Here is a 22,337-nt window from a genome sequence, read left to right as displayed (position 1 = left end):
CCTTTACCCAGCACGGATTCCCGTGATGGTAAGGTTATAGAAAATATGAAATTACAGACACAGAAAGGAGCTTATTGTAGAACCATATTATAGAGAAGCTGGCTAAAACCATAAATGAGTGACTGCGGAATAATTCAGTAGTGGATTATTTTCATTTTCTGTTATTTTTCCTCTTGTGTCTTTACAAGGATTCAGAGAAATACGTAGAACAATTACTCACGTTGTTTAATAGATTTAGCAAATTAGTTAAAGAAGCTTTTCAAGATGATCCAAGGTTTCTCACAGCTCGGGACAAGGCAAGTTTTTTATTTATTTATTTTTATTTATTTCTGTGTAATTTTTTTAAAGCTGTAATTTGTTAATGTCGTTTTACAAAGATTTAGAATACAATCATATCCGCAAAACAAAATCTTAAAGGGAGGCCAAGGTTACATATGTAGTGATATAAGCAGAACAAATCACATTGGTGTAAATGGATAAAAGAAATGACCGTCATAGACTATAAACTACATCATCCTTAAATTATGGACAAGGCACTGCACTATGTGTTCAGTAAAAATGGCAACCTTATACGCGGCTTTAAAGTTTTTGTCAACTACTAGGGCAACTCCTTCGCAATCACTATATCTTTCCCATGTAAAATAATAACTATTATACTTGCATCCAGTCCAGGCACCACTCCAATTATGTCGCCACCTGGTATCTCAGGGCTCGCGTATCATAATGTCAAGGGAGCACTGTCGTCATTCAGCAGCTGCTTCACTCGCCTCCTTCAGACAAAACTGACATCCAGAGGAAGACTGAGACAGAAGTAGCTCTTACGTCTTCCAGTTGTCAGTTTCTTCCAAAGAAAATGAAGCAGCCGCTGATTGAGTGCAGGGCCCCGAGAGACCATGCACCCGACATTGCTGGAACTGTGTCTGCATCGGTATTGAGAATTGCTGTTATTATTTTACATGGGCGAAATACAGTGATTGAGAAGGGGTTTTCAGAGTAGTGGACAACCCCATTAACACGCATCAGCCATAATGGAGGATTCTCCTGTAAGAGAGAGTAGTTCATGTGGGTTTTCCAATCAACAGAGACATTTTGTATAGTATTTATATGTGGTCATATTTTGAGTATGAAGCAATTTTATAATTTGTCAAATATACCTACTGGGGTCCATTAACATACCAGAACTGCAAATTTTGTCTGGTCCCCATATGTTTGAATGTGTACTAGGGTGACCGCAAAAAATCGATGTCGGAATTTTGTCCGTCTGGACCCCACAAAACGATTCCCCTTTCCAGATATTGAGAGAGCCAAAATTTGAGCTCGATCAAACGACGTTAACCCGTGCCGCTCGTCGCTGAAAGTTTGAAAAAATCCAAATTGAGGTATTTTAAGATTTAGGTATTTTGCATAGTCTGTTAGACTATAAAGAATGTGACAACAACATTGCAGAAATAGCCCTGACCAAATTTTCGAACCATTTGTGGTATTTGAATGCAGAGTTGGTGGGATTATCGTTTTTTGATCCCACCATTACAGACAATGAAAAGTTGTTAATGGCTAATAAATTGCTCAGTAGCACAGATGAACCATCAGAGCACGCTAGGGTTGTAAATCCAAAAGTTAGGAAAGAAAAATTAAAAGAGGTAGGAAGTAACCGACTTTAACGACCTTCTGACAAAAGATGAAGAACAAAAGCAATATGTCCTGCAAGTTGTAAGCAAATGCCGAGCATTATATTCTGACGTTTCAAAAACTACTTTAACAAAAGCTCTAGAATAGATTAGATAACTATGTAAAATTATCAACTCATGTAGGTTAGCGTGCTCTGATGGTTCATCTGTGCTACTGAGCAATTTATTAGCCATTAACAACTTTTCATTGTCTGTAATGGTGGGATCAAAAAACGATAATCCCACCAACTCTGCATTCAAATACCACAAATGGTTCGAAAATTTGGTCAGGGCTATTTCTGCAATGTTGTTGTCACATTCTTTATAGTCTAACAGACTATGCAAAATACCTAAATCTTAAAATACCTCAATTTGGATTTTTTCAAACTTTGAGCGACGAGCGGCACGGGTTAACGTCGTTTGATCGAGCTCAAATTTTGGCTCTCTCAATATCTGGAAAGGGGAATCGTTTTGTGGGGTCCAGACGAACAAGATTCTGACATTTTTTTCCCCCCCATATGAGATCCGGTCACCCTAATGTGTACACTTTAGCCCACAACAACATGAGCAACAAGTGGTGCTGCTTTTTATTAAGTTAGTTATTGAGTGATTACCAAAATGCTTCCCCCTTCTCTGACATCACTTCCTGCTCTGGCTATTATTGGTTGAATCCTCTCTACAGTCTTCCTGCTCTGTGACTATTGGTTGAATCATCAATGCACAGACTTCCTGCTCTGTGGTTATTGGCGGAATCATCAATGCACAGACTTCCTGCTCTGTGGTTATTGGCTGAATCATCAATGCACAGACTTCCTGCTCTGTGGCTATTGGTTGAATCATCAATGCACAGACTTCATGCTCGGTGGTTTTTGGCTGAATCATCACTATACAGTCTTCCTGCTCTGTGGTTATTGGTTGAATCATCAATGCACAGACTTTCTGCTCTGTGGTTATTGGCTGAATCCTCAATGCACAGACTTCCTGCTCTGTGGTTATTGGCTGAATAATCAATGCACAGACTTTCTGCTCTGTGGTTATTGGTTGAATCATCAATGCACAGACTTCATGCTCTGTGGTTATTGGCTGAATAATCAATGCACAGACTTTCTGCTCTGTGGCTATTGGTTGAATCATCAATGCACAGACTTCCTGCTCTGTGGTTTTTGGCTGAATCATCAATGCACAGACTTTCTGCTCTGTGGCTATTGGTTGAATCATCAATGCACAGACTTCTGCTCTGTGGTTTTTGGCTGAATCATCAATGCACAGACTTCCTGCTCTGTGGTTATTGGCTGAATCATCAATGCACAGACTTCTTGCTCTGTGGTTATTGGCTGAATCATCAATGCACAGACTTCCTTCTCTGTGGCTATTGGTTGAATCATCAATGCACAGACTTCCTGTTCTGTGGTTATTGGCTGAATCATCAGTGCACAGACTTCCTGCTCTGTGGCTATTGGTTGAATCATCAATGCACAGACTTCATGCTCTGTGGTTATTGGTTGAATCATCAATGCACAGACTTCATGCTCTGTGGTTATTGGCTGAATAATCAATGCACAGACTTTCTGCTCTGTGGCTATTGGTTGAATCATCAATGCACAGACTTCCTGCTCTGTGGTTTTTGGCTGAATCATCAATGCACAGACTTTCTGCTCTGTGGTTATTGGCTGAATCATCAATGCACAAACTTCCTGCTCTGTGGCTATTGGTTGAATAATTAGTGTACAGACTTCCTGCTCTATGGCTATTGGTTGAATCATCACTATGCAGACTTCCTGCTCTGGATTTCCACTACTGAGATATTGATGACCTACACTTAGGATAGGTCATCATTATCGGATTAATTGAGGTTGAACACACAGCACCTCCACTGTCTGCTACAGTGATGACTGGAAACGGTGTATTGTGGTGGAATAGCTAAGCTCTGTACACTGTGTAGTGATTGTTCCTCAGGTATTGCAGATCAGCTCCTATGCAGTTCAGTAGACGCACCTTTGCACCTATGAGTACTAGAAAATAATGCGTAATAAATGTAAAAAGTGTAATGAGACAGTGAAGTCTTGTTGGCTTCTCTTGTTCTTTATTTTCATTGATTTGCTTTTATTTCATCCATTTGCAGGCATACAAGGCCGTTGTGAATGATGCTACTATATTTAAGCTGGAACTGCCGCTAAAGCAGAAAGGGTAATATGTTCCAGCTGAAATTCAACAAAATTGTGATTTGGCTATGAAGAATAAAATCATTGAAGGGGTTGTCCGGGCTTTTCACATAATCTCAGTGCATACCTGGGCTGCAGAATTATGACAATATGTAATTTATCTTCTGTGGCCAGTTTCCAGGGTTTGTTAGATATCCTCTTTTGCTTGTAAGAAAAACATCCAGGGTGGGTTGTTCTGGCATTGAAATGAGAACTGGTCGTTTCCTCCTACTCTACTAAAAACCTGCCCTCTATAGCAACAACCCCACCCTCCATAGCAACAGGCCCTTCTCGTCCACATGAACAAGCCCTCCTCACACAGTTAAAAATCCTCCCCCTCTAGCAGCCTCAGTGCAGAGAACAGGACCACACAGCTGCTCCTCCCCCAGACACACGCTGAACAGTGATCTATGGAAAGTGAAACCAGTGAGGAGGAAACGATCAGTTCTCATTTCAATGCCAGAACACACCCCCCTGGACGTTTTTCTTACAAGCAAGAGATGATATCTAGCAAACCCTGCAAACTGGCCACAGAAGGCAAATTACTTATTGTCAGCATTCTGCAGCCCAGATATGCACTGAGAATATGTGAAAAGCCCGGACAACCCCTTTCATGGAGGCTTATCAATAACACAGTACAAAGTGCCAGTCGCATAAGTTGTCCTGCTCAAGCAAGAGACAACTGGCTGTACACATTGCCCTGATTCAATAAAGTGATTTCATCAGAATTCTGGCGTAAATCGCTTTGAAAAGTCTCAAAAATGTTGTGACTTTTGGCATAGTCATGCCAGCTTAACCCAAAATGTGAAGAGCTGGGGCAGGACGAGAGCAGGGCGCCACAGCTCTTTTAATTCATGACGCGCTGTGGCATTCCTAACACTGGAAATTTTATTCCAGTCACATACTGGAGTAAAGGCCCCGTCACACTAAGCGATCTCGGTAGCGAGATCGCTGCTGAGTCACAACTTTTGTGACGTAACAGCGATCTCACCAGCGAGATCGCTGTGTGTGACAGCGATCAGCGAGCGGCCCCCCTGCCGGTATCGCTGATCGCGGAAGAAACCTCTGGACATTTCTTTGGTCGCTGGTCTCCCGCTGGCCAGCACGCATCGCTGCGTGTGACACGCGGGATACCAGCGATCAGGTGTAAAAAAAAAATAAAAAATCTAGTTATTCTCACCTTGCGACGTCCCGTTCAGCCATCCTGCCTCTCTCCACGCTCCCGGTCCCAGTGATCCTTTGCACGAATGACCGCGAGACTTTGTTATCCCTCGAGACCGTGACATCTCGCGGTCATTCTCGCAAATGATCACTGGGACCGGCGCGTGGAGAGAGGCAGGATGGCTGAACAGAAGGTGAGAATAACAATATTTTTTATTTTGATTCTATTTTTTACAGGGATGGCCAGCGATGTCGGGCGCTCGGCATCGCTGTGGTGATCGCTGGTGAAGCTGTCTGTGTGACAGCTCACCAGCGATCACATAGCGACTTACTAGCGATCCTGACACCTTGATATCGGTGTTGGGATCGCTGGTAAGTCGCTCAGTGTGACGGGGCCTTAAGAATTCTGGCGTGGTGCACGGTGGCAAATGCCACTGGTTGAGCGCTCCTAATTTATTAAGAAGCATGCGCCTCTTAATAAAATAAGAGCATAACTCGTACACACTTCCTCATCAAGACTGGCAAGAAACTCACCGGTCTCTATAAATCAGAGTCGTAGCCTTCAGTACTGAAGTTTTTGTTGATAAGCTGTGTATAAATAGGAATTTGTAATACCGTATATACTCGTGTATAAGCCGAGATTTTCAGCCCATTTTTTGGGGCTGAAAGTCCCCCTCTCGGCTTATACACGAGTCATATACGGGGGGGATCAGCAGGGGAGGGGGAGCGGGGGTGTCAGATCATACTCACCCTTCTTTGCAGCTCCCCTGCTTGCTCCATGTTGTTGGCGCTGCTCTCTTCCTGCTTCAGCTGTCAAATGGTACCCGCTCATTAAATATGCGCATATTTAATGAACGGGTACCACGTGACCGCTGAACCAGGATGAGAGCAGCGCCGACAACATGGAACAACAAGCAGGGGAGCTGCAGAGACAAGCGCCAGGACCCGGTGAGTGTGAACGCGGGGGGGGGGGGGGGAGGCATAGTCACCTGTCCCTGCGCTCTGCTGTCTTGCGTCCTCTGCAGTGACATTCAGGTCAGAGGGCGCTATCGCTCTCTGCCTGCACAGTCACTGCAGAGCGCAACGCTGATGAGCAAGGGGCAGCGACTGAGGTGAGCATACAGGTTTTTGTTTTTTTGTAAGGGAGGCAGCGGCAGCAGCAACATGATGGGGCCACTCACTGTGCAGAAAAGCTGGGGCCACTCACTGTGCAGATAACTGGGGCCACTCACTGTGCAGAAAAGCTGGGGCCACTCACTGTGCAGAAAAGCTGGGGCCACTCACTGTGCAGAAAAGCTGGGGCCACTCACTGTGCAGAAAAGCTGGGGCCACTCACTGTGCAGAAAAGCTGGGGCCACTCACTGTGCAGAAAAGCTGGGGCCACTCACTGTGCAGAAAAGCTGGGGCCACTCACTGTGCAGAAAAGCTGGGGCCACTCACTGTGCAGAAAAGCTGGGGCCACTCACTGTGCAGAAAAGCTGGGGCCACTCACTGTGCAGAAAAGCTGGGGCCACTCACTGTGCAGAAAAGCTGGGGCCACTCACTGTGCAGAAAAGCTGGGGCCACTCACTTTGCAGAAAAGCTGGGGCCACTCACTTTGCAGAAAAGCTGGGGCCACTCACTGTGCAGATAACTGGGGCCACTCGCTGTGCAGAAAAGCTGGGGTCACTCGCTGTGCAGAAAAGCTGGGGCCACTCACTGTGCAGATAACTGGGGCCACTCACTGTGCAGAAAAGCTGGGGCCACTCACTGTGCAGAAAAGCTGGGGCCACTCACTGCAGCAAAGCTGGGGCCACTCACTGTGCAGCAAAGCTGGGGCCACTCACTGTGCAGCAAAGCTGGGGCCACTCACTGTGCAGAAAAGCTGGGGCCACTCACTGTGCAGAAAAGCTGGGGCCACTCACTGTGCAGATAGCTGGGGCCACTCACTGTGCAGAAAAGCTGGGGCCACTCGCTGTGCATGATAACTGGGGCCACTCACTGTGCAGATAACTGGGGCCACTCACTGTGCATAACTGGGGCCACTCACTGTGCATCATAACTGGGGCCACTCACTGTGCATCATAACTGGGGCCACTCACTGTGCATCATAACTGGGGGCCACTCACTGTGCAGAAAAGCTGGGGCCACTCACTGTGCATGATAACTGGGGCCACTCACTGTGCAGATAACTGGGGCCACTCACTGTGCAGCAAAGCTGGGGCCACTCACTGTGCAGCAAAGCTGGGGCCACTCACTGTGCAGCAAAGCTGGGGCCACTCACTGTGCAGCAAAGCTGGGGCCACTCACTGTGCATCATAACTGGGGGCCACTCACTGTGCATCATAACTGGGGGCCACTCACTGTGCATCATAACTGGGGGCCACTCACTGTGCATCATAACTGGGGGCCACTCACTGTGCATCATAACTGGGGGCCACTCACTGTGCATCATAACTGGGGGCCACTCACTGTGCATCATAACTGGGGGCCACTCACTGTGCATCATAACTGGGGGCCACTCACTGTGCGTCATAACTGGGGGCCACTCACTGTGCGTCATAACTGGGGGCCACTCACTGTGCGTCATAACTGGGGGCCACTCACTGTGCGTCATAACTGGGGGCCACTCACTGTGCGTCATAACTGGGGGCCACTCACTGTGCGTCATAACTGGGGGGCCACTCACTGTGCGTCATAACTGGGGGGCCACTCACTGTGCGTCATAACTGGGGGGCCACTCACTGTGCGTCATAACTGGGGGGCCACTCACTGTGCGTCATAACTGGGGGGCCACTCACTGTGCGTCATAACTGGGGGGCCACTCACTGTGCGTCATAACTGGGGGGCCACTCACTGTGCGTCATAACTGGGGGGCCACTCACTGTGCGTCATAACTGGGGGGCCACTCACTGTGCGTCATAACTGGGGGGCCACTCACTGTGCGTCATAACTGGGGGGCCACTCACTGTGCACCCTCGGCTTATACACAAGTCAATAAGTTTTACCAGTTTTTTGAGGCAAAAATAGGGGGGTCGGCTTATACTCGGATCGGCTTATACTCGAGTATATACGGTACTTGGATTTCATTCAGATGTTTGTTTTTCATGTACATGTTCTGTCTTTGTTTTCGACAGAACACTAACCCACCATGTCTTTTGGGGCGAGAATCACTTTTTTTTTTTTTTTTTTTATATATATATATACATTGTATTGTATAGGAGAAGTCTGCAGTCGTACATTTAGTTTGAATGACATTTGTCTTTTTTCATGTATGAGACAATATGGTCATCTGATTGTGGCCTAAAGTAGAGGTCCCATGTCCATTCTTGATGCACAGTCATTGATTGTGCACAGTTAGAATTGCAGATACAATGGGAGTCATAACCCTTTATAATGTGACTAAATAAATTACTTTTTTTTTATAGTGTTGGATTGAAAACACAGCCCGAATCAAAGTGTCCAGAATTACTTGCAAACTACTGTGATATGTTGTTACGAAAAACACCTCTCAGTAAAAAACTGACATCTGAAGAAATTGAGGCAAAGCTCAAGGAAGTGGTAAGAGTCAATGAAGTGTTTGTCGGAATTCCAGTACATATTTGTGTTTGCATATATTATAGGAGTATATCTATATACGTGTGTGAAAATTACACTGCAGAGTTACTGGTCTTTCACAGACCCATAGGCTTGTATTGTCCCTCGTCATCCGCGCTGCTGGAAAAAATGGACAGGTCTTCGTGTGGTTTGCAGGGATACAGTCCGTGTAAATACAGACATGTGCATGGCAGCATAGGTTATAATGGGCACTCGTGGTATGCGTAAAAAACTGGTGCCACATATACTGGAAACACGGACGTGTAAAGGAGGCCTGAGAGAAACTAGGCAGAGGCACAGTTCTTTCTTCCCTTTCCTGTCACTGACCGGTCGGATCGGTGAGGGTGAGAAGGCTACCAGGACATGCACATCACCCAAAGGTGCCATGATTTTGCAGACTGTTACTAGCTGAAGGATCTTTTAGGTCGTGTGCTCATTCACATACCTAGAAGGAATTTCAAAGTGTGGTCAGTGTGTGCATGCATGTTGATGTAGCCGAGTCTTGTGAATGTTGATGTAGCGGAATGTGTACGCTGCGGAGGGTGCGGAATGTGGAAGGTGGAAGGTGCGGAATGTGTGCGCTGCGGAGGGTGCAAAATGTGTACGTTGCGGGCTGCGGAGGGTGCGGAATGTGTGGGCTGCGGAGGGTGCGGAATGTGTGGGCTGCGGAGGGTGCGGAATGTGTGGGCTGCGGAGGGTGCGGAATGTGTGGGCTGCGGAGGGTGCGGAATGTGTGGGCTGCGGAGGGTGCGGAATGTGTGGGCTGCGGAGGGTGCGGAATGTGTGGGCTGCGGAGGGTGCGGAATGTGTGGGCTGCGGAGGGTGCGGAATGTGTGGGCTGCGGAGGGTGCGGAATGTGTGGGCTGCGGAGGGTGCGGAATGTGTGGGCTGCGGAGGGTGCGGAATGTGTGGGCTGCGGAGGGTGCGGAATGTGTGGGCTGCGAAATGTGTGGGCTGCGGAATGTGTGGGCTGCGGAGGGTGCGGAATGTGTGGGCTGCGGAGGGTGCGGAATGTGTGGGCTGCGGAGGGTGCGGAATGTGTGCGCTATGGAATGTGTGCGCTGCGGAGGGTGCGGAATTCATATACTGCAGAGAGAAGCTAACAATAGATTTATTACCTCCCTAGTCTCCCTTAGCGCATTAAAATTGCTATTTTTCATTATTTTCTGCTGTCTAAACCTTTGGTACATCTTACAGCAAGGTGCATCCTATTGTCCAAAAAATACCTCCGATCTTTTACACAGGTAACATTTATCAGCCACGAGACACATGGCTCTTCATTTTTCAGTAGGCCCCTGCCACCACTGACACGTTTAGTAGCGCCTGTGCCTGGCAATGCAGCTTGGATGCATTTTTTTTTATAAATTAGGACGGAGCTGTAATGCTGAGCCCATCCACTTCTGAATGTTGCAAGCTGTGCTGCATGAAGCAGTGAATGCCACGAGGGGGGCACGGTGCTGTATGGAGCTATGACGCCCCTTTAAGTAGGGGGTTCTATTATCTGTATCAAAGCTGCAACAAACACTCCACGTGTGAACGCAGCCTTTGACTCTTGCTGTGTTATATAGATGTAACCACGATTGCTCTTTCTGCTTTTTGCAGCTGCTGGTGCTGAAATATGTTCAGAACAAAGATGTGTTCATGAGATACCACAAGGCTCATCTCACCCGACGGCTCATCCTGGACATCTCTGCGGACAGTGAGATTGAAGAGAACATGGTTGAATGGCTCAGGGTAAAAGATAACTGTACCAGAATTTACATACATATCTTAGGCAATTTTCAGACTTGATATGTTTTATAGTTTAATCTCTGTGTGACGTATCACTGGTGTCTATTCTCAACTACGAGCTGCTGTATTAGAACAGTTTATGATTTACAGTCTGATGGCCGCATTTTGTGGGCGACAAGCCAGAGACGATTATAAAACTCCACTGAGGTCATAAAATCATGGCACTCCCCAAACTGGCCAGCACCCATATCAAACAGTTGATTTTGCTGGACGATTCCAAGGCTACCAGATCTGTGGTCACTGTGGCCGATTAGCTGCTTAGTGGGAGGCAAAAATAGGATCCATGCAGTCAGAGACAGATGTTCTGTTCACACAGGGCTTCTCCTATTCTTTTAAAAAAATCTTCTATATAGCTGGCATATTAGCAAGCACCCGAAAAAGATCATGTGTTACCTTACATCAATAACCAAATAAACTCATATATTAAATCCCTAAAACGATACTTTATTGTTTAAAAACCACAAATGTGGTACACACCAGAAAACATGTGACAGAAGTTGAAAATTAGTGTTCAAACATAGCCCACACTAAGGTGACCCCTACGAGTCCCTAATTCGTTACTAAGCTGTACCCTGCCTGGCTGCGGAGGTTGGCACCCTAAGGGGGGAACGTTATGGCGCCCCCGCTCACGATGGCTATCCCTGGGGGCCCTAACAAACCCTACAGCCACTAGTGGTCCCTTCTACCCGATGCAAGGGAACCCCTAATTCTAAACAGAGATCAAACCTACTCTATAGAGGACCCTGTGTCCCAAGAAAAGAGGTTAAAATAAATTTAGAACACACATGGCATTAGGTGGTCATATTGAAGTCCCACAAAAAAGCAGACAGCCATAAGGCAACCCAGTGGGATAACTCAGTTCAGATAATGCCTAAATCTTGTACAAAAGATTCATAACCAAGAGAGGCATTTTTTACATTGACTCAATAATAAGCCATAGCCCAAAAAGATGATTGAAAAATGACTATAAAGGCCATCAACAGTGTCCCACTGTTAGAAATATATAGGGAACGCAGAGCTGCAACAGCGGTACTTATCTGCGTTTGTCGCCACCTGCCATCAAATAGTTAATGCCTCAACGCGTTTCGCCTTTCAGGGCTCATCAGGAGGCCTGATGCTGCGATAATTCGTGTCCCATAAAGGTGCAAATAGCTTACCGATGTTCCATACTGCTCCACTCTTTAAGCCTGCCGCGCAGAGCCTACAGTCTGATGGCCGCATTTTGTGGGCGACAAGCCAGAGACGATTATAAAACTCCACTGAGGTCATAAAATCATGGCACTCCCCAAACTGGCCAGCACCCATATCAAACAGTTGATTTTGCTGGACGATTCCAAGGCTACCAGATCTGTGGTCACTGTGGCCGATTAGATGCTTAGTGGGAGGCAAAAATAGGATCCATGCAGTCAGAGACAGATGTTCTGTTCACACAGGGCTTCTCCTATTCTTTTAAAAAAATCTTCTATATAGCTGGCATATTAGCAAGCACCCGAAAAAGATCATGTGTTACCTTACATCAATAACCACCAACTGGTGACGAGCAGTCCTCAATTTACGAGAATCTGTCAGCAGCTTTTTGTTATTTAACGTGGAGCAGAATAATATAGAGAGACAGAGAGCCTGACTCTGCTGTATTGTCAATACAATCAGTGTTTTAGCAGCAGGAAATTATCACTGCCAGACTAGGTGTCTCATGCATGTTAGTCAGGCTTATGTGTCACCCCACCCCCACCACTGATTTGCAGCTTGCTGACAATGTACAGTGTGGAGTGGGAGGTGCTGCTCCTGCATAATGCAGCGCTCAGATTACATAGCAAAATCCTGCTGACAGATTCCTTTTCAAGTTGTCTGAGACAAACAGGTCCTGTGTCTTCAGACAGTTTCTCTCCATCTAAAGTGCACGTAGTGTATTCCAGTTTATGGATGATAGTCCAATACCTGGACAGAGTGAGGACCACAGAGACAACCGGGTCAGGAAGTAATGACTGGTCCACTACCCAAAACCTGACTAACTCCAGGTCTAAAAACAGAAGTGGCTTTACAAACTTTACCTTTCTGGGGAGCCCAGCTTTTCTTGTTAAGGTATTTCTAATACTTCACCGATTTTGCCTGAATGAGATACTTGCATCCTGGAGTCTAGTATCTATACAGTTGTGGCCAAAAGTATTGACACCCCTGCAATTCTGTCAGATAATACTCCGTTTCTTCCTGAAAATGATTGCAAACACAAATTCTTTGCTATTATTATCTTCATTTAATTTGTCTTAAATGAAAAAAACACAAAAAGAATTGTCCCAAAGCCATATTGGATATAATTCCACACCAAACATAAAAAAGAGGGTGGACAAAAGTATTGGCACTGTTCGAAAAATCATGTGATGCTTCTCTAACTTGTGTAATTAACAGCACCTGTAACTTACCTGTGGCACCTAACAGGTGTTGGCAATAACTAAATCACACTTGCAGCCAGTTGACATGGATTAAAGTTGACTCAACCTCTGTCCTGTGTCCTTGTGTGTACCACATTGAGCATGGAGAAAAGAAAGAAGACCAAAGAACTGTCTGAGGACTTGAGAAACCAAATTGTGAGGAAGCATGAGCAATCTCAAGGCTACAAGTCCATCTCCAAAGACCTGAATGTTCCTGTGTCTACCGTGCGCAGTGTCATCAAGAAGTTTAAAGCCCATGGCACCGTGGCTAACCTCCCTAGATGTGGACGGAAAAGAAAAATTGACAAGACATTTCAACGCATGATTGTGCGGATGTTGGATAAATAACCTCAACTAACATCCAAACAAGTTCAAGCTGCCCTGCAGTCCGAGGGTACAGCAGTGTCAACCTGTACTATCTGTCGGCGTCTGAATGAAAAGGGACTGTATGGTAGGAAACCCAGGAAGACCCCACTTCTTCCCCCGAGACATAAAAAAGCCAGGCTGGAGTTTGCCAAAACTTACCTGAAAAAGGCTAAAACATTTTGGAAGAATGTTCTCTGGTCAGATGATACAAAAGTAGAGCTTTTTGGGCAAAGGCATCAACATAGAGTTTACAGGAGAAAAAAAGAGGCATTCAAAGAAAAGAACACGGTCCCTACAGTCAAACAAGGCGGAGGTTCCCTGATGTTTTTGGGTTGCTTTGCTGCCTCTGGCACTGGACTGCTTGACCGTGTGCATGGCATTATGAAGTCAGAAGACTACCAACAAATTTTGCAGCATAATGTAGGGCCCAGTGTGAGAAAGCTGGGTCTCCCTCAGAGGTCATGGGTCTTCCAGCAGGACAATGACCCAAAACACACTTCAAAAAGCACTAGAAAATGGTTTGAGAGAAAGCACTGGAGACTTCTAAGGTGGCCAGCAATGAGTCCAGACCTGAATCCCATAGAACTCCTGTGGAGAGATCTAAAAATGGCAGTTTGGAGAAGGCACCCTTCAAATATCAGGGACCAGGAGCAGTTTGCCAAAGCAGAATGGTCTAAAATTCCAGCAGAGCATTGTAAGAAACTCATTGATGGTTACCGGAAGCGGGTCGTCGCAGTTATTTTGGCTAAAGGTTGTGCAACCAAGTATTAGGCTGAGGGTGCCAATACTTTTGTCTGGCCCATTTTTGGAGTTTTGTGTGAAATGATCAATGTTTTGCTTTTTGCTTCATTCTCTTTTGTGTTTTTTCATTTAAGACAAATTAAATGAAGATAATAATACCAAAGAATTTGTGTTTGCAATCATTTTCAGAAAGAAACTGAGTATTATCTGACAGAATTGCAGGGGTGTCAAAACTTTTGGCCACAACTGTAGGAGAAGAATCTGGGGGCAATGATGGCCATCGCCAACCACCTGTCCTGTCACTATCGTGCGACACAAGGTCGGCTTTAATTCTCCGAGACAGGAGACTCGTAGAGAGATGCTGTCCATTCATCCACGCAGAAGGGGATACAGAGAAACAAAGACCCCTCTATTATGTTCTCATACCCTAAGGGTATATGCGCACGCTGCAGATTCTGCTGCGGTTCCGCAGAATTTTTGGCCCTGCGGATCCGCAGCAGTTCTGCAGACATGGTACAGTACCATGTTATCCTATGGGTTTTCAAAACCGCTGTGCTCACCCTGCGGTTTTTTCCGCGCGGTTTTGCTGCAGTTTACAAACCGCAGCATGTCAATTCTTCGGATTCCGCAGCGGTTTGGCACCGTTCCATTGTCCAGGTGTCAAACCACAGGGGAAAACCTCAGGAAAATCACGGATCCGCACGGAAAAACCCACAGGTGATCTGCAGCGTGTGCACATAGCCTTATAGGTTATGTGGACAATGTGACAACCCCTTTTAAAAGGTTTTTTTTGTATTTCCATTGTATTTTTTGCATAGCTCTGCTTCTATCTTCTCAGCAATATTCAAGTGTTTGCCCTACGGTTTCCATAGCTCCCCATTGATTTTAATGTTTTCAAACTTTTGACGCAGAATCGCCAGAATCTCGTCTTTGACTACGGAATTCCTTATTTCCATATTGACATAGTTTTTGTAATTCCAGTACTCTGACATCTGGAGGTGGCCTTGCCTCACCGTGCTTTCTTATGATTTCTCTGCAGGAAGTGGGAATGCCCGCAGATTATGTCAACAAACTGGCTCGAATGTTTCAAGACATTAAAGTTTCTGAAGATTTAAATCAGGCTTTTAAGGAAATGCATAAAAATAATAAATTAGCCCTTCCAGGTAGGAGGTTTATGAGATATGTCTGAATTGTGGGTTGGGACTCGACACATGTAACCGTTCTGCTGTACTTTGAAAAATATCGATCCTGCAGATAATATGTAGTGTGCAGCAGGTAGATGATGGCGATACGATGCACATAAATGCAATGATCAGTACTATGTCCATAGTAACCGTATGGCAAGAGATGCCAGCGTCACTATCCTGGACCAAGATCCTTTTTAACCAGATCTGACATAAGCCATTTAAAAAAAGCCTATCATATAAAGCGAGAGGCGGTATATGAAACCTACTTAGAGAAAATGCTCCTTTTTAGATATGTTTTTGACATGACATATAGTCATATTCCCAGAATGTGATGGGTGGGAGCAGAGTGTTAAGGCCCCGGAGAAGCTCAGAAATTAGGTGGAAGAGGGGCTCAACCCAACACTAGATTTGGGGGAATGTATTTGAGTGGAATGGAATTGTGCTCGAATTTGAGAAAAATCTATATTCTCCAGAATGTGGATTTTTTTTTTTTTTTGTAATTTGCTCTGTGCAAATTCAGCAAATTGGTGTCCAGTTTGCTGCCATTTTGCTAAATCATAGCGAGCTGGAAAAAGGTTTAATCAAAAAAAGAAAAGCGTAAAAACCTACTGCCTGCCTTTTCTGCCACCTCTGCTTGTAGCTCTCCCACATAAGTCCTCGGTATCTTTTTTCCAACACCGCGCAATGGAACCCCATGCATCTTCACGCTGTGCTGGAACTTCAGGCAGAGACTAGCATGTTGTAATCACGCGCCAATGACACGACGTATGTCACAACCTTACGTCATGTGCAAAAGCCTGTCGCCTCATTGGGGGACACAGAACCATGGGTGTTATGCTGCTGTCCACTAGGAGGCGACACTATGCATAATCTGAAAAAGATTAACTATGGCTCCTCCTCTGCAGTATACACTCCTGGACGGCGTTAGCCTTCTCCAGTTTTTGCTTAGTGTCGCATAGGAGGCACACCTAAGGATTACAGATGAAGAAAAGTGGGTCTCCTGCGAGACTCCCGACATGGCTCCTTCCTCTGCCCCTTTTTATAGGGTGCCCGGTTGAAGTCGAGATGGCTATTCCCCATGTCGCTCCTTCCCCAGTCCCTCGGGTGCTGGTTTGAAGTCGAGATCCCCCTCCTTCCCCAATTCCCTTTGGTTTCTGGGTTGAGGTCGAGGCGACGATAAAGCCCCCTGGAGGTGACAGCAGCACCCTCCCTAGTCCCCCTCTGGGGGCATTAGGTTGAGACGCCTCAGGTAGGGCCTGCACAGGCAGCACTCTGCAGCTCCCAGCAGCATGGGCCAGCACACTGCGCCTGCATCCAGGGACCCCAGCCCAGCTGTGGGCTCCTGTCGGGACCGGGGGGGAGTGCAGGCAGGCATGGCACATCTGAGACACAGGTCTCCCTGCGCCCTGTATCTCTGGCAGCAGCAGGGGGGGGATCCTTTAGCCCACCCCCCACCACCACCTATAGCCCCACCGCTATCATGCCTTCAATCCGGGAGCGCCCGGTTAAGATCCGCTCCCCTCCCAGACTTCCGCGCCTACCTGGAGCCCTCTTGGGCATCGGACATCTAATTTAGGCCGCGGCCTCGGCCTAGCCGAGGCCACCGCCTTGTTTCCGCCCCCCCGGATGACAATTATGACACTCTACAGTGTCATAGACGGGGCGGATCGAGACTGAAAGGGCGCGTTTTTTTTACACAGACCTGACGCCTTTTTTTTTTTTTTTCTTTTTTTTTTCACGGCGGCCATTTCTGCTGCAGGACAAGATTAACCCTGCATATCGTCCAGGCCAGCCAGTCTCCGGGAGGGGGCACAGGACTGTGGATCTTCGGCGCTGGACCTAGGGGCACACTGATGGGGTAAGATCACAGCTGGGGTTCTTACTCGGCTGTGATTCGATATTCCTATAAGACTCCCTATAGGTTCCTCTGAATAGCCTCCCCTGTAAGGCCCTCTGCATACCCACCCCTCTCTCGTGCACTGTGCTGGGCTCAAGGCTCAAGAGAACCAGGCAGGACTGCTTTTATGCATTCTGCACAGCCTGCAGAACCATTGTCCCCAGTGGCAGCACGTACCCGCACTGCCGGGACTGTATCCAGACTACTGGGTCAGAACCCCAAGAAGCCCCTACCAATGCTTCGGTATCTGATGCCACGCCGGGATGGGCTACTCAGATGTCGCAATCTATGACGCAGTCTATAGATAACCTAACCTCCACATTGCTTCAGGCTCTGCAGGGTCATGCCTCGGCTATGAACATTACCCAGCAAAGGGAGAGCTCAACTCGGGTCCAGACGTAAGCGGACCCACAGGTTGCGTTCATCTGCGTCATTCCATAGCACACGGTCATCCCCCTCTAGGGAAAGACACCGTAGTTCCGGGTCACCTAGACCATCCCCTACCAGGGACAGACAACGTAGATCTCCACAGCGATCCCCGACCACAGAAGACCTCCGCCCCAGTTCACCCACCAGGGGACGCCTCAGCGATACACAGGATTCGGAAGGCATCTGTGACTCCGACTCAGACAACGAAACGGAGGGGTCCCTGATCCCAATTCCCCCTAGCAATACAGCGAAAGTTGAGGACGTAATCTCTTCCATCCATCGGGTGCTGGATATTTCCGATCCACCCCCGGAGGCCCCAGAACACAAGATTTCCTTTGAAGGTGTTCTGAAACCGCCGAAGGTCTTCTCTAATCACCCAGAATTTAAGGTGATCCTTAACAAGCAGTTCTCACAGCCTGAGAAGAAATTGACTAATCACAAATATTTGGAGGCAAGGTACCCTTTCCCGCAGAAGGACACCAAAGAATGGACAGATCCACCCGAAGTGGACCCCCCAGTCTCTAGACTAGTAGCACAGACTCTCCTCTCACTGCCAGATAGCTCAACCCTCAGGGACGCAGCAGACCGACAGGTAGAACGCATGGCTCGTTCAATTTTCAAGGCTACAGGGGCCTCTCTGGCTCCCGCATTCGCTTCAGTTTGGGCTGGTCCGTCTCGCGTCCAGCACAAAATCGTAACTGTTCTCCACGCAGGGACAACTCACGGTCGACGCAAAGGTCGGACAAGCCCTGGCAGTCAAAAGCAGGCCAGTCGAAGCCCAAAGGAGGAAAACCTCACACTTTCTCCTCTTCATGACTCACGAACTCCGGAAGACACTCCACCCGTAGGCGGACGACTTCTGCTCTTTCAGCAACTCTGGCTGCCTATTACAGAAGACAGGTGGGTCAGGGAACTAGTGTCTCCCGGATACAAGATAGAGTTCACTTCCAACCCACCGAACCGATTCTTCCTCTCTGTTCCCCCAAAACCGCCAGCCAAGGCTCGTGCCTTCCACCAAGCGGTTTCCTCCCTTCTTCAAGCAGGAGTCATAGTACTGGTTCCCGCGGCTGAGCGATTCCGAGGGTTCTACTCCAATCTATTCGTAGTCCCCAAGAAAGGAGGCAGCTGATGGCCCATATTGGACCTAAAACAACTCAACAAATATGTACGGGTTCGTCACTTCCGCATGGAGTCCCTTCGGTCCATCATTGTGTCCATGGAGAAGGGAGAATATCTCGCCTCCATAGACATACAAGACGCATACCTGCATATACCGATTGCTCCCGCCCATCAGAGATTTCTCAGGTTCTCAATCGGCCAGGACCACTACCAGTTCGTGGCTCTCCCGTTCGGACTCGCCACGGCTCCCAGAACGTTTACCAAGATCATGGCAGCCACCATGGATGTTCTACACTCCAGAGGCATAGTAGTCGTTCCACACCTGGACGATCTCCTCATCAAAGCTTCCACCTTCAAGGACTGCGAGCTCAGCGTCTCAATCACAATCGACACTGAGTCGCCTGGACTGCCCTCACTAAAGTCTCTAATGATCTGCTAACAGCTAAATCAAATGGTCATTACTCCATGCTAATTCTCTTGGATCTCTCTTCAGCATTCGACACTGTGGATCATCAGCTCCTCCTCACTATGCTCCGTTCCATTGGCCTCAACTACACCGTTCTCTCCTGGTTCTCCTCCTATCTGTCCGACCGCTCCTTTACTGTATCTCTTGCCGGTTCCTCCTCCTCTCACCTTCCCCTTACTGTTGGGGTCCCCCAAGGATCGGTTCTAGGCCCCCTCCTCTTCTCCTTGTACACTGCCCCTATTGGTCAAACAATCAGTAGATTTGGATCCAGTACCATCTCTATGCTGATGACACCCAATTATACGCTTCTTCTCCTGACATCACGCCAGCCTTTCTAGAAAACACCAGCGATTGTCTAAACGCTGTGTCTACTATCATGTCCTCACTATATCTGAAACTGAACCTGTCAAAGACAACTCCTGGTGTTTCCTCCCTCTACTAATGTACCTATACCCGACATTGCTATTTCTGTGGGTGGTTCCACTATTACTCCCCAGCAACAGGCCCGCTGTCTTGGGGTCATACTTGATTCCGAGCTTTCCTTTGCCCCCCCACATTCGATCACTGGCTCGTTCTTGTCATCTGCACCTCAAAAACATTTCTAGAATTTGACCTTTTCTTACTTTTGACTCTGCAAAAACTCTTACTGTTTCTCTTATTCATTCTCGTCTCGACTATTGTAACTCTCTTCTAATCGGTCTCCCTCTTACCAAACTCTCCCCTCTCCAATCTGTCTTGAATGCTGCAGCCAGGATCATATTCCTCGCCAATCGTTACACCGATGCCTCTACCTTGTGCCAGTCATTACACTGGCTACCCATCCACTCCAGAATTCAGTATAAACTTATTACCCTCACCCACAAAGCCCTCCATGACTCAGCACCACCCTACATCTCCTCCCTTATTTCAGTATACCACCCTACCCGCGCCCTCCGTTCTGCTGATGACCTGAGGTTAGCATCCTCAATAGTCAGAACCTCCCACTCCCGTCTCCAAGACTTTACACGTGCCGCGCCAATTCTTTGGAATGCACTTCCCAGGTCAATACGATTAGTCCCCAATCCCCACAATTTTAAGCGTGCCCTGAAAACGCATTTATTCAGACTGGCCTATCGCCTCAACACATTAACCTAATCTATCCCTGTGTGGCACAGCCAAAAGTTTTACCATAACCAGTTTTCCCGCATCATGTTCCCACATGCTTTATGCATCCCTCTGTGTCCGTACTGTCACACACCTAACATTATGGCTGGTCCATACAATCAGGGCAACTGTTACCACCCACCTTTTATGTCTACCTCTTTCCTCATAGACTGTAAGCTTGCGAGCAGGGCCCTCTTTCCTCTTGGTATTTGTTATAATCTACTGTACGTGATTATTGTTATGCTGTAATGTCTATTGTCTGTACAAATCCCCTCTGAAATGTAAAGTGCTGCGGAATATGTCGGCGCTATAAAAATAAAATTTATTATTATTATTATTATTAGTCAGCCTACAAAAGTCATCGACTACCCAGAGTCAGTCTCTGACCTTCCTGGGAATGCTATTCGACACCTCCAGGGGTCTGGTGCTCCTTCCCAAGGACAAGGCACTGGCTCTCCATCTACGAGTTCGCATCCTCCTCCGCAGCCCCCCGATCTCTCCGGTTTGCCATGATGGTACTCGGCAGGATGGCGGCAGCAATGGAAGCGGTCCCATTTGCCCAGTTTCACCTCAGGCCTCTTCAACTCGCCATTCTCAAGTCCTGGGACAGGAATCCTTTTTCCCTCGACAGGGAGTTCCAGCTAACATCGTCAACCAGGAGGTCCCTGCTCTGGTGGCTCAAGCCAACCTCGCTCGCAACAGGGAAATCCTTTCTCACAGGTCAATGGAAGGTTCTGACCACCGACGCGAGTCTGACGGGTTGGGATGCGGTGCACTTACATCACAGGGTAAGTGGTCACCAGTGGAGGTGAACATGCCCATCAACATCCTGGAAATTCGTGCCATCCTCCTGGTGTTGAGAGCCTTTCGTCACTTACTGGCAGCCTCTCATATCAGAGTACAGTCGGACAATGCTACGGCTGTGGCATATGTGAACCACCAAGGCGGGACACGCAGTACCCAGGCGATGAGAGAAGTGACACACATCCTCCACTGGGCGGAAGACACGGGGTCGGTACTCTCTGCGGTCCACATTCCGGGTGTGGACAACTTGGAAGCTGACTTCCTCAGCAGACAAGGAATGGACTCAGGAGAGTGGTCTCTCCATCCCGAAATTTTTCGCCAGATCTGCCATCGCGGGGGGACCCCGGACGTGGACCTAATGGCATCCCATTTCTATGCCAAGGTCTCCAACTTCATGGCCAGAACACACGATCCGCGGTCGCTCGGAACGGTTGCCCTGGTTCAGGACTGGACCCAGTTCCAGCTTCTGTACATTTTTTCCACCTCTCCCCCTGATATCCAGAGTGGTGAGGAAGATAAACAAGAGGGAGTTCCAACCATCCTAATCGCGCCGGACTGGCCCAGACGTACATGGTACGCCGACATCGTACAACTTACAGCAGACGCCCCCTGGCGTCTCCCCGACCGTCTCAATCTTCTGTCACAAGGCCCATTTTACCACCAGAGTTCAGGGGCTCTCAATTTGACGGCGTGGCCCTTGAGACCTGGGTTCTAACCCAGGCAGGGCTCTCACCGGATGTCATTGGAGCCATGATCAGGGCATGGAAGCCAGCCTCTGCCAAGATTTATTACCGTACCTGGAGAGCCTTCTCTTTACCTGGTGCGAATCTCGCGGCCAGATCCCACTCCCTTATTCCCTCCCCAAAGTACTTGGTTTTCTCCAATCAGGACTGGAGGCCAGACTGTCCCTGGACTCGCTTAAGAGCCAGGTGTCAGCGCTCTCAGTGCTTTTTCAGAGACGAATTGCTAACAAGTCGCAAGTAAGAACTTTTCTTCAGGGGGTTTCCCGATTGGTTCCCTCCTACAGACGTCCACTAGAAATGTGGGACCTCAACCTGGTCCTGACAGCATTGCAGGGACCTCCCTTCGAACCCGTAGGGAAGTCCCACTTTGCCTTCTATCCCAGAAGGTGATCTTTCTGGTGGCAATCACATCACTACGCAGGGTGTCTGAACTGTCGGCACTCTCCTGCAGACGGCCCTTCCTGGCTTTTCACCAGGACAAGGTAGTTCTCCGAACGGTCCCATCCTTCCATCCGAAGGTTGTGTCCAACTTCCACCTCAATGAGAAAATTTCACTGCCGTCCCTTTGCCCGGTTCCGGTTCATAGAGTGGAGAAGGCTCTGTATACGCTTGACCTC

General features: G+C 47.8%; 1 protein-coding gene across 1 annotated transcript in view; it reads left to right on the top strand.

The window, feature by feature from the left end:
• Positions 1-22,337, top strand: part of CUL5 (cullin 5) — a 94,002-nt gene that overhangs the window by 39,816 nt on the left and 31,849 nt on the right. Inside the window, exons 10-14 of the mRNA XM_073583002.1 lie at positions 189-296; positions 3,790-3,854; positions 8,437-8,569; positions 10,208-10,339; positions 14,972-15,095. Coding sequence (XP_073439103.1) covers positions 189-296; positions 3,790-3,854; positions 8,437-8,569; positions 10,208-10,339; positions 14,972-15,095 — 562 coding nt within the window. The remainder of the gene's footprint in view (positions 1-188; positions 297-3,789; positions 3,855-8,436; positions 8,570-10,207; positions 10,340-14,971; positions 15,096-22,337) is intronic.

The sequence above is a fragment of the Dendrobates tinctorius genome, unplaced genomic scaffold (genome assembly GCF_039654945.1).
Source record: "Dendrobates tinctorius isolate UK_male_01 unplaced genomic scaffold, ASM3965494v1 ptg000075l, whole genome shotgun sequence".
NCBI classification, from domain to species: domain Eukaryota; kingdom Metazoa; phylum Chordata; class Amphibia; order Anura; family Dendrobatidae; genus Dendrobates; species Dendrobates tinctorius.
Note: the sequence above shows the minus strand (reverse complement) of the source record. Positions and strands in the feature narration are given on the sequence as shown.